This window comes from Oreochromis aureus, linkage group 13 (genome assembly GCF_013358895.1).
Source record: "Oreochromis aureus strain Israel breed Guangdong linkage group 13, ZZ_aureus, whole genome shotgun sequence".
NCBI classification, from domain to species: domain Eukaryota; kingdom Metazoa; phylum Chordata; class Actinopteri; order Cichliformes; family Cichlidae; genus Oreochromis; species Oreochromis aureus.
In genome coordinates, this window is record NC_052954.1 from 34,016,636 (window position 1) to 34,029,411 (window position 12,776).

Below are 12,776 nucleotides of genomic sequence, written 5' to 3' on the forward strand. Positions count from 1 at the left end.
TGTGTGTGTGTGTGTGCTTAGACTTGGTCTCTGGCTCTAAAGTTTAATTAGCTCGAGCCTGAAAAAGTGGATTATTAAAATTCCCACGCTGAGCCTCGCCTGCCCAGCTTCCTTCCCTATCCCCTTCCCTCCCTCCTCTTTCTCACGTAATCCCTGCTTCCTTCTCTCCTTCCTTTTCCTTTTCCTAAACACCTCCTCTCTCGGTTTTTCCTTCTCATCTCCACGTTTTTGCTCCTTCCCGTCCTCTGCTTCTGGTTTCAGCCCAGTTGGAGGCGTGGCTCCAGGGTCCGCCACTTTGGACCCACATCATAAAAGCACTTCATGTAAATATGCAGCAGGTGTGGGCACAGCCCGTCTCTGCACACAGAAGCTTCCTGCTTTGAGCTGCTTGCAGCCCTGTTAGGTGACATGCAGGTAAACCTTCTGAGAGTGGAATGAAGCATCGAGTTTGGAGATAAAAGATTTATTAAACGCTGTATATACCTCCATCCTCTGCTAACAATAACTGACATGTTCTCCTTCACGTTGCGATGATGTGACGACAGCAGAGTAGGACTCATCAGGCTTCTAACCGCCTCCAAGGTGAGGTGCAGGCTACCAGAGGTTAGATACAGGACTCCCCATCAGCCTTCAGACCTGCAGAAGCCTTTTGAATACTGAACTGTTGCTACTTCAAAGCTGTTGGACTGTTTTATCTGTTTCGTGTCAAAGCTGACGTCTTTTCATATGATGCACAAACACGGGTAGGACTTCAGAATAGGCCCGAACATCCGCTGATGGATCGATCCATCAGTGTCATCACACATACTTGCGTCTCTCTCCTGCCACCTCCTCCAGCTTTTCTGGGTCTACACCAAAGCAGGTGTGGCCCGGCACCTCCTCCTGGTGGAACATGCCCGAAACACCTCAGCGGGCTCCTTTCGGTGTGGCGGAGTAGCAGCTCCACTGAAGCATGAAGCTCCTCTCCTGTCTCCAGGGGAGAGCCCAGACTCTCTCTGGGAGAAGCTTTCAGTCATTCTGGCACCGCTCACAGCTCGTAGCCATAACTGAGGACGAGAGATCGACGCTTTGATTTCATGCTCGGCTCTCTCTCCACCGCCATCCATCACTCCTGCTCCACCCACCGCTCGCTGCTGCACACAGAGGGTCGAAGACCTTTTGCACAAACCGCACGCTGAACTCCTCGAGAGGAGGAAGAGCCGACTTTCCTGACCAGGACCTCTTTGTTCCTCTTAGATGCTAATAGATATTTTATTGCCAATAAAAATAATAATAATAACTTGGACTGGAAACATTCTTCTCTCATAAACTGTTGATAAATGGTCGAGGTTAGAGAGCACCGACTGTCAAACACCAGCGAACAGAGGCTGCTGGCACTTTACAGCTCGCTCATTCACCTGCTTTATTTCATACTGGTATGAACATAATAAATGAACATCAGCATTAAGTGCTGTTTATTAAGCAGTAAGTGCAGAGAGGTTTCAGTCCTGTCCTTTAGATTAAAATAAAAATAAAAAACTGAATTCAATAAGCTGTTTGGCTTTGGTTTAGCAGGAAATGTTTTATTTTTCTCTGGAAGTGAAGTCGAAGCAGCAGAATCGTCTCCAGTCACAGTTAAACGCTCAGCCACTGTCACTCTGCAGCGTTTGTAAATGAAAGCAGAGGGACAGTGGAGCGCTGCCAGTCCCAAACCTCCGGGGAGCAAAGCCGGTGCCTGCGAAAGTCTCAAACACGCCGGCTCGACCTCGGCACAATAATCTGCATAAAGAGCGGGCGCAGTCTGTGTGCTGAGGGTGGAGGCACTGCAGTCTGCAGCTCAGCAGGCCAGTGTGTGGACAGCAGATCTACCACTTCCTGTCCTCCATGCGTGAAAAGCCTCCACACAGCACTGACTGGTCACTCACTCCAACTAATGGCATTTATGTTTTGGAATAATCTGGATGGCTCATAAAGCAGCATGCACGCCGAAGGACACATCCTGGTCTCTGGGTTACCTTTAGTGCCGAGTACAAAAACCTCCGTTTATCTGAGTTTAGAAGCAGGAAATTTGAGGTCATCCTGATAACGTAAAACTTTCTGCTGTCAGTGAAACGAGGACTTCGGGTGATGTTAAAGAACTGAGCTGATGCCAAACTCGTGCTGTGGTGGAAGACGTGAGAGCTTTTCTGAGGCTGTAGCTCCGCCTGTGTCTCGTCACGCCTGTGTGTGGATACAGTCCCTCGTCCCTCCTCGTCTCCGTGGCGTCCCTCCTCGTCTCCAGCTGTGAATGCCGCTCTTTGCTTCTGCCTCTCGGCCCTCTGTCCTGTTTCTTGCCACGAAGGCCCAGCTGTGTAATCGCGTTGTGCTTCATTCATTACGGAGGTTTAGTTCCCCTCTGTGATTGTGTCGTAATCCCTCCTCCCGTGGCTCTCCCTGTTTTACAGCTCATCGACAGCAACTGGTGAGAAGCTGAAGCCGAGGCTGGATTGTTATTTTGGAGGCCAGCCGCTCCTTTCCTTGAGGCTGCGCTCTCATGTCAGTGCTGGATTGTGGTGATGCTGTTTAAATGCGTGCAGCTTTGCAGCACTAACACATGCAGTCGTCACAAAGCTGAAAGCTTTTACCCGCCATCGCAGGTTGAACGCTCTGCTCGCTCCTGCTCAGTGATGTACTTATTTACAGGGCTATTCTTGGTGCGCTCCCATCTCACTGACCCACATCTATCAGAGAAGTGTGGGAAGGTATCGGTCCTTTGGAGACTTATTCCTTCCGTCTTCCTCTGAAGCTCGTACTGAGTTTGAGAAAAAAGGCGTTCGGGTTCGCGGCTCCATGCGCCTGCAATCAGCTGCAAAATCAATGAAATGTTTGGTAAATGTGCTGAAGGTGAGCTGGAGATGTTGTTCCTGAGCATCGCAGCTCCTGCAGCCATGAAGCTTCTGATTCTTTGTCTCATCTACACCTGCTGCCTCACTTTGTCTGTTTTGCTGCTGATTGAACAGGATGTTTTTATCAGAGGAGCTTTTCAGTCGTGAGCGTGTTCCTGGTTAAATAAAGATTAGATTTAGGGATAATCAGCATGGCTGTATAAGAAGTGAAAATCACCCTGAATCTAAAATCTGTTCATCACATCTGCACGTTGAGGTGTTTTGAGCTTCTGATCCTCAGCAGCAGCAGCAGCAGTGTTTCCTCTGGGCGTTCGTGCTCTCCAGAGGAAGAACCCTTTGAGTTTAAATGTTTCCTGTTTCCTGTCTGGATTACCTCCACGTGAGCGTCAGAGCGTGTTTGCTGTCTGCGCAGGTGTATAAGGAGGACCTGCCTCAGCTGCGACAGCAGAGCAGAGAGAAGAAGCAGCAGGTGGGATCTCTGAAGAGGCAGAAAGGACCGGACCAAGGCCTGCGACTGCAGTTCATTCACGGGTAACTTAGTCGGCCTGCGGTCGTTGTAACATAAAGTTTGCGTGTAAAAACACGTGGGGCGTGTTGTTACTGCGGTTGATATTACGTTACATTAGATGTTATTTATAACGGTGTTGTGTTAAAATCTGAAAGCTCACCCTCGTACACACCGCTGAACATATCATCGTTTATCCTCCACGAAAACCACACAGACACGTTTCTGTAACACAGAGACAACACTGCCACCATCAGGTCAAACTGAAAACAACATCCTCCACAGAGTCAAAGATGTGCATGATCACATGTGTCTGTCTGTGAAACATTACAAAATACTATAAATATAAAATAATGAAGTGGTTTCTCTGTGCAGTTACCGTGGATACGACTGCAGGAACAACCTGTTTTACACGCAGGGCGGGGAGGTGTTGTACCATGTAGCAGCGGTGGGCGTGGTCTACAACCGTCAGCTGCACAGCCAGCGCTTCTACCTGGGCCACGACGATGACATCCTGAGCCTCAGCATCCACCCGCTGAAGGACTACGCCGCCACGGGACAGGTGAGGCAAACACGGGACCCAACGAGATGGTCACGTGGTCGTCTGGACTGTGATGGACGATGTTGTGTTTAAGGCTACAATCTAATGTTGAACAGAAAGATACTCAGAAAGATGCACCTGCATGGCATCCGCAATCACGCCCGCTGTGTTAAAACACGGGGGAGCAGGGGTTGTGTGTTGTAAGTTGTGGTGTGATGTGCAGCTGGCAGCTTAAGGGCTGCAGCCGATGACAATAAATGGCTTTAAATGATGCTCTGTGGTCCCGCCGTGCCTTATTCACACACCTGAGTCACATGATTAGTTCATTACCAGGCCTCTGGAGAACTTCAAGACATGTTGAGGAGGTCATTTAAATCAGCTGTGTTGGATTAAGGACACATCTAAAACCTGCAGGACACCGGCCCTCGAGGCCTGGCATTCGAAACCCCTGTTTTAAAGTTCCTTAAAGATGTCAAAGTTTGACCATAAACCAATTAGTACTTATTGATAACCTCCTACACTGTCAGTTATCCATAATCGGTCTTTATTTGGATAAAGCTGAATTTTGCTGATCGCGCTCAACGTTTCCAAATCTGCACATTTGGAGTGCTGCAAGGATGGATTTTAGGGCCTCTGTTATTTAGCTTGTATATGACTGACCTCACACTGAGCTGTGAGGATGTTCAAATCCTCCTGTGTGCAGATGACACAGTCGTCTGTGGCCACGAAGCTTTGTGTACACGGTCCCTGCGACCCTGACAAGGGTGGATGGATGGATGGGTGGGGGGGTGGATGGATGGGTGGGTGGATAGATGGATGCATGGATGGGTGGGTGGGTGGGTGGGTGGATGGATGCATGGATGGGTGGATGGATGCATGGATGGGTGGGTGGATGGATGCATGGATGGATGGGTGGGTGGATAGATGGATGCATGGATGGGTGGGTGGATGGATGGATGGATGGGTGGGTGGATGGATGCATGGATGGGTGGATGCATGGATGGATGGATGCATGGGTGGGTGGATGCGTGGATGGATGGATGCATGGGTGGGTGGATGCATGGATGGATGGATGCATGAGTGGGTGGATGCGTGGATGGATGGATGCATGGGTGGGTGGATGGATGCATGGATGGGTGGGTGGATGGATGCATGGATGGATGGGTGGGTGGATAGATGGATGCATGGATGGGTGGGTGGATGGATGCATGGATGGGTGGATGGATGCATGGATGGGTGGATGCATGGATGGATGGATGCATGGGTGGGTGGATGCGTGGATGGATGATCTGCATGGGTGGGTGGATGCATGGATGGATGGATGCATGAGTGGGTGGATGCGTGGATGGATGGATGCATGGGTGGGTGGATGCATGGGTGGGTTGATGGATGGGTGGATGGGTGGATGGATGGATGGGTGGATGGATGGATGCATGGGTGGATGGATGCATGGGTGGGTGGATGCATGAGTGGGTGGATGCGTGGATGGATGGATGCATGGGTGGGTGGATGGATGCATGGATGGGTGGGTGGATGGATGCATGGATGGATGGGTGGGTGGATAGATGGATGCATGGATGGGTGGGTGGATGGATGGATGGATGGGTGGGTGGATGGATGCATGGATGGGTGGATGGATGCATGGATGGGTGGATGCATGGATGGATGGATGCATGGGTGGGTGGATGCGTGGATGGATGGATGCATGGGTGGGTGGATGCATGGATGGATGGATGCATGAGTGGGTGGATGCGTGGATGGATGGATGCATGGGTGGGTGGATGCATGGGTGGGTTGATGGATGGGTGGATGGGTGGATGGATGGATGGGTGGATGGATGGATGCATGGGTGGATGGATGCATGGGTGGGTGGATGCATGGGTGGGTGGATGGATGGGCGGATGGTTGCATGGGTGGGTGGATGGATGGATGGGTGGATGGATGCATGGGTGGGTGGATGGATGGATGGATGGATGGATGCGTGGGTGGGTGGATGGATGGGCTTGTCTGCTTGTCTATTTTTTATCATTTCAAGGTGGATATTGGATAAGCAGTACTTCTCCAGTTTTATGGACTGCATACTGCACCGTCTAGGTTTTATTTTGGACACTCCGAGTTCCCGTGACTGTTATTGATCGGCTTTGATCAGCTTATCTGTTGTTTCATGTTTTTCTCCTTCATACCTGTGCTATTTAAAACTCGTTGTTCTGCAGGTGTTGCAGGAGCTTTAGTTTCTTCAGACTGCACCTTTGAGGTCGTCTGCTCTGCCACAAACCTCTCGCCGTTTCTTCACCGTTAACATCGTGTTTAATGTTCGTGCTGTGCAGGTGGGGAGGGACCCGGCTGTCCACGTGTGGGACGTCCAGACTCTGAAGTGCCTCTCTCTGCTCAAAGGCTTTCATCAGAGAGGAGTGTGTGCGCTGGACTTCTCAGGTGTGTGTGTGTGTGTAAATGAGCACGTACACACTGCGTATAAGGATGGATGGCAGCACCATGATTAATAAATCCTCCTTTAAAGACTTGAACTGAGCGTCTTCACCATGTTGGTGTTCTGAAACCAGGCGTGATGGACGAGGGTGGAGCAGCTGTCTGGTCCTTTGTGACTATCATGGAGACATATTTTACAAAATAAACAGGACAAATTAGAGTGAACGTCTCGCACTTCAGTCCACCTTTTATAGGCACAGTGCATTAAAGATCCACAGGACACGACACATTCCCATCTCACTGGAAACATCAAAACTTGATTAAAAGCATTAAAATAAAGGTAAATGAAAATGTGACATTTAGAGTTCACACATAATAAAACGGTCAACATGGTATGAAACAAAGCGTCGTCTCTGGAGGCGTTTACCACGTTTTTTAGGTGTCTGCAAAAGATTTCGACTTCACTGCAAACTGTGGTCGAGCTGACACGACTGAAAAAATGTGGGTGTGTTTTACGCGTCAGCTTTGATTGGACTCACAGTAACGTGACATCACCAGCTGATCTGTGTTTCCTCTCACAGCTGATGGGAAGAGTCTGGTTTCGGTGGGAATCGATGATGGACATTCGATCGTCGTGTGGGACTGGAAGAGGGGAGAGAAGCTCGCCACTGCCCGGTACTCGCTGCTGACCTTAATGTGTAACTCTGACAGAGCCGCAGCCGACGGTTACTGACTGTCTGTCTTCTCTCAGGGGTCACAAGGACAAGATCTTCGTGGTGAAGTGTAATCCCATGGTCATGGACAAACTGGTCACTGTGGGAATCAAACACATTAAGTTCTGGCAGCTTGCAGGTAAAACTGCAGCGTCGATGTTTCACTTTGTCGTGTAGCATTTATCCCACAGCTGCTCGCTATAACTGGCACCAGTTTAAGCAGGTGAGCCGGCCCCCGTACAGGTGTTACAGGTGTGACGTTTTAACCTGTGGGGACTGACTCACTGCTGGAGCCCCTGCTGGACACTAGAGGAACTGCAGGGTGCGGTAGGTCACAGTGTGATGGAGCGCTTCTCCCTCTGTCCTCCAGGTGGTGGTTTGACCTTCAAGCACGGCGCCTTCAGGAGCATCGGCCGGCCGGAGACCATGATGTCGGTGTGTTACGGCCGCACCGAGGCGCTGGTGTTCTCCGGAACTGCCACCGGAGACGTTTACATCTGGAAGGAGCCGCTGCTGCTGAAAACGGTGAAGGCCCACGATGGGCCGGTGTTCGCCATGTTCTCCCTGGACAAGGTGAGGAGGGCAGACCTGAACCCGGCCCACAGCCTCTGTCAGGTATTTAAACTCAGTGAAATCTGTTTGTCTGCAGGGCTTTGTGACGGGTGGGAAGGACGGCGTGGTGGAGCTGTGGGACGACATGTTTGACCGCTGCCTGAAAACCTACGCCATCAAGAGAGCAGCGCTGTCCCCGGGGTCGAAAGGTGCTTAGATTCAGTCAGCACAGAAGAACACGATTACAGCTCCACCTTATCGTTTAAGGTGGACTGACTGTGCCCTGATCCCACCAATCAGAGTCTGAGATTCTGTTTGGACACGCAGCTCAAAGCACGTGAGAGCTGCGTGAAACACACGTGATGGAGACCTGCTGATGATGTCATCAGAGTTTTTAAAGACTCTCATGGCTAAACTGATCTTTACAAAGATAAACATCAGAGATAAACTCTGTGTTTGTCGCTAATAAGCAAACGTTTGAGTGCTGAAACTCAGCCAGATGCTAAACATCTGCATGCTGACTGTGTCACTACGAGCCTCAGCCGGTGGGTTTGCTGCCTGTACCAGTGTCACCTGTGGCGTCTCCTGACAGGTGAGGTTCAAACCCACTGACCTCTTTATGTTTTCAGTTTTTCTCCTTTCACAGCGCAGAGATGCTCTGTAACTCGCTCATATTTAACTCGTGGATCAGGAGTAGATGGTTGTCCTGTAGAGCAGAACCTCTTCTATCCAACGCTGCCATCATGTGGACGTGCAGCTGAAACTGCAAAAATATCCGGGTTTGGAAAAGAGAGCAGTTACTGGAAAGATTCACCTTTAGTCCAGGCTGCTCAGCCGATCACAGAGACGATTACAGAGAGACGGTAATTAAATCAACGCGATCGAGCGGCTGGATCACCGGGGACACGTAGAGATCTTCAGCCAGTCCTTATTTATGATTTTGCTTTAATTGTCTTGGCAGCTTCATCTTTATAAAAAGGAAACGAGCCAAACTAGAGAAACTCAGAGCGAAAAACAACTACAGAGAGACTTTACACCAGAAAAGACGATACAGAGATGACAAGTCTCAGTGTCTGTGTCTGTGTGTGTGTGTGTGTGTGTGTGTGTGTGTGCAGGCCTGTTGCTGGAGGACAACCCGTCCATCAGGGCCATCACCCTGGGTCACGGTCACATCCTGGTGGGAACCAAAAACGGAGAAGTTCTGGAGATTGACAAGACCGGACCCATGACCCTGCTGGTGCAGGTGGGAATACTGTGTGTGTGTGTGTGTGTGTGTGTGTGTGTGTGTGTGTGTGTGTGTGTGTGTGTGTGTGTGTATTCTGGCACCTGTTTCCATGGTGACGGATACCTGTGGTGCCTGTGGACCTGATTTCCTGTCATGTGTCTCCTGTTCCTGCTGCACGTTCACACCATCATGGTAATATTGTGTGTGTGTGTGTGTGTGTGTAGGGTCACATGGAGGGCGAGGTTTGGGGTCTGGCCCCCCACCCCCTCCTCCCCGTCTGCGCCACCGTCAGTGATGACAAAACGCTGCGACTGTGGGAGACGTCAGCCAATCACCGCATGGTGGCCGTCCGCAAGCTTAAGAGAGGTCAGATTAACGGAGCGAGCGTCTGCTTTTACTAAAGTCCCTGAACGCGTCACAGCCCCAGATTACCAGTAATCGGATACTTGGTGTGTGTTGCAGGCGGTCGCTGCTGCGCCTTCTCTCCTGACGGGAAAGCGTTGGCGGTCGGTCTGAGCGACGGCGGCGTCCTGGTGGTGAACGCAGACACGCTGGAGGACCTGCTGAGCTTCCACCATCGGCGTGATGCCATTTCTGATATCCGCTTTTCCCCAGGTACACACACACACACACACAGACACACACACAGGTGTCAGAGTCTGTGTCCATCCTACAGTCGGCTTCTGTGATGATTTCATCGCAGAGCTGCGACTGTTCTTGACGCCACAAACACGTTTTTACTGCAGATGTTTCATTCTGTGTGTGTGAGAGGTCCTGGAGGCCACGGTGCTAACCGCTGCACCACCGAGCCGCTGATGTGTTTCCTCCTCCTTTGCTGGCGACAGCGATGCACTGAAACATCTGGCTCTTATATCACATGCTACCTGCTTTTTTATCAAACGTTCCCTGTGATGATCGCATCAGGAAAAGCTCTGGGTTCAGCCTGGAGCAGCCAGGGATCGAACCACCAACCCCCCCGCTTTACAGAACCACCCCAGATGAACCCAGCTCTTTGTTGAGGTGTTGCCAGGTCAGGCAGGTAGATATGGAGAGTGAAAATAACCCTTCCTGCACACGTCGTGTCAAACACTGATGATTTTATCCCTGCAGCCTCTGAAACCACCCAGAACTGAAACAAGAGTAAACCTGCTGTGAGGTTTTATAAAGAAGGACGTCGCGTTTGTAAATGTGTGAGCTTCACTGTGCACATGAACTGTTGTAACTTAAAGCCAGAGGAAGCCATAAACGTGCTGATTTGCTGTGATCTGATCTTTTGTGGGTCATGTGACAGACTGTGTGTGTTCCGGGTGTTCGTGCTCTCAGACTCAGGTAAATACCTGGCGGTGGCGTCACATGACAGCTTCGTGGACATCTACAACGTGCTGAGCAGCAAGAGAGTCGGCATCTGTAAAGGAGCGTCCAGTTACATCACGCACATCGACTGGGACGCCCGAGGTAGCACACAGCTCTCTCTCTCTCTCTCTCCCATCCGAGTCTGCTCTCACACCTGCACACACCTGACATGACCGCGGACAGGGCTCGCAAAATTTCAAAATCCCTGGTAGCCCTTCGGGCAGGCACTCTTCAGTTTTTGGTAGCCCAAAATAAATTTAACTAGCCCGAAAAAACATGAGAACAATTTTTTGATGGATGTTTTGTTTCCTTTACAAAACAAAACATCCATCAAAAAATTGTTAAAACACAAATTACAACAATTGTATAAAAATTACAATCATCAACTCAAATATTTGGAACTGTGTAGAACATGAATCAGTCTGTGTCAGATCCTGAATCTGAAATTTCCACTGAAGTCAAGGGTAAGAGGTAAGGGGAACCAAGATCGAGGCCATTTGCTTTTTGAAGTTTGCAAAGACTGCTACATTTTGACAATGGTAGTTCACTCTTTGCAACACAGTACGCTTTGGAAAGATTTTTCAGGACTTCTTCTTGTGCTTGGTTTATTTTTAGTATGTTTTTTCCAATTGCTGTTTGTTCTGGGACAGATACTGCAGACTGAGCAATAATGCATTTCTTGCATTTCTCATGGGTTCTGATGGGGTCTTTCTTAAACTTACTGGTCCCAGTAACAAAGGCGCTGGTCGACTCAGATATCGAGGGAAACTCACGACACACCCGGCAGAACATGATGTTATTTAGCTCGTCATATTCCAGCCACAGAAATTCTTTTGCCCATGAAACCATAAAGCTGAGCTTTCTTTTTGCCTCATAGTCTGATTTGTCATAAGTTTTCCGTTTTGTGGTCGGCTTTTCTTTGGCTGCCCCTTCTTCACCCTGACCTGTCTTATTTGGCTCAGCAGAACTAAAATACCGGCGTAAATCAACCTCTCACATGTTTAAGCTTGCTGTGGGAGATTTCACTTGTCACGTTTGAATAGTAAGCTAATGAGTGATAAGACGATGTCAGAGGAATTGGTGCGCAATTAATCGTCACTCACCAATCAGTGCTGCCGCTCTCTATACACCGTTCGCGCGATCGCAAAGTGAAAAACAAGCGCAAATTCAAACTCGATTTTACATATTGACAGAGGCTCGTCGATGCCAATGACATAATTACCCAGCTACATGTCCGAAAGAATGCAAAAGCATTGACATATATTTGTCCTTCCTATGATAGCCCGACGGGCAGGGCTGAGATAGATTTTGGTAGCCCGACTGGAAAAATCGCTGCCCCGGGACGTCGGGCTAGCGATTTTGCGAGCCCTGGCGGACAGAACAACAGCAGTGCTTACCACATTATAATTTCACACTTTAGATGCTGCCCTCCGCACAGCAGGGGGCGCTGTTTAACAGAGGGTTGAGTGGCTCAGAGTAAACGCTGGGCCTCTGGAGACGAGTGTCCTCCGGTTTTTCCCGCTCGGTGAGCAGCCGGCGAGTGTTTGCAGACATGTTGGCGTCTTCTGTGCAAACTATGCTGCTGTCTGCTACCGACCACGCTCAGGTTATTGGTCCATGTTTCCATAGCAACCAGAGGTTATCAGGGGTCACCAACCTGTCCCTAATGTGACTGAGGACTAAGTTAAAGGGTAAATGCTAACAGAGAGTCTGCGAGCAGACGGCGTGATCTCCCGAGCGCGTTCAGCCACGGCGTTATTCTTAGTCCAGCTTCTGCTGTCAAACGTTGTTTCTCTGCTTTCTTTGTGCTGCAGGTAAACTGCTGCAGGTGAACACGGGAGCCAAAGAGCAACTGTTCTTCGAAGCCCCGCGAGGAAAACGACAAACCATCCAAGACTCTGAGGTCAGTGTGCATGCTGAGCAAGAGGAGGAGGAGCTCGGGTTCATGAGGTCACGCCTCCAACATATTTCCAGCAGCGTGAACGAGTCCGTTTATTTCGTCCCGTATCTCTTGTGTGTGTGTGTGTGTGTTTGTGCAGCTGGAGCGGATCGAGTGGGCCGGCTGGACGTCGGTTCTGGGCTCCACCTGTGAGGGAATCTGGCCGACGCACAGCGACATCACCGACATCAACGCCACGTCGCTCACCAGAGACCACGCGCTGCTCGCCACCGGAGACGACTTTGGCTTCCTCAAACTGTTCAGCTACCCCGTCAGAGTACGACACACAACACGCACACTGTACAGAAAAGAGTGCATTCTTTCTAGTGGCCAGCAGGGGGCGACTCCTCTCAACGCTGCCTGATTGTTCTGAAGTGCTCCCAGGCTCAGTATCAATGTGGCGATAGAAAAGTCAGTTTGGATAACTGGTGGTATGACTTCCTGTAAAATTAGGACCAATCAGAGTGCCCCTCTGACCTCAGGTTTTGAGTTTGTACCTTTCCTCTTAAAGGCACGCTTCCTTTCCTCCTGCAGGGTCAGTACGCTCGCTTCAAGCGTTACGTGGGCCACAGCGCACAGGTCACAAATGTCCGCTGGGCTCAGGATGACTCCACACTCCTGACGGTGGGCGGGGCTGACACCGCCCTGATGATCTGG

The 12,776-nt window shown here is 50.2% G+C and overlaps 1 protein-coding gene across 1 annotated transcript in view; it reads left to right on the forward strand.

Moving 5' to 3' along the window:
- Nucleotides 1-12,776, forward strand: part of LOC116335530 (echinoderm microtubule-associated protein-like 6) — an 83,541-nt gene that overhangs the window by 47,267 nt on the left and 23,498 nt on the right. The window contains exons 15-28 of the mRNA XM_031759256.2: nt 3,277-3,395; nt 3,745-3,931; nt 6,238-6,343; nt 6,919-7,012; nt 7,089-7,189; nt 7,421-7,623; nt 7,700-7,811; nt 8,718-8,845; nt 9,052-9,193; nt 9,290-9,442; nt 10,151-10,282; nt 11,995-12,083; nt 12,220-12,396; nt 12,654-12,776. The exon at nt 12,654-12,776 is cut by the window's right edge and continues 112 nt beyond it. Coding sequence (XP_031615116.1) covers nt 3,277-3,395; nt 3,745-3,931; nt 6,238-6,343; nt 6,919-7,012; nt 7,089-7,189; nt 7,421-7,623; nt 7,700-7,811; nt 8,718-8,845; nt 9,052-9,193; nt 9,290-9,442; nt 10,151-10,282; nt 11,995-12,083; nt 12,220-12,396; nt 12,654-12,776 — 1,866 coding nt within the window. The remainder of the gene's footprint in view (nt 1-3,276; nt 3,396-3,744; nt 3,932-6,237; nt 6,344-6,918; nt 7,013-7,088; nt 7,190-7,420; nt 7,624-7,699; nt 7,812-8,717; nt 8,846-9,051; nt 9,194-9,289; nt 9,443-10,150; nt 10,283-11,994; nt 12,084-12,219; nt 12,397-12,653) is intronic.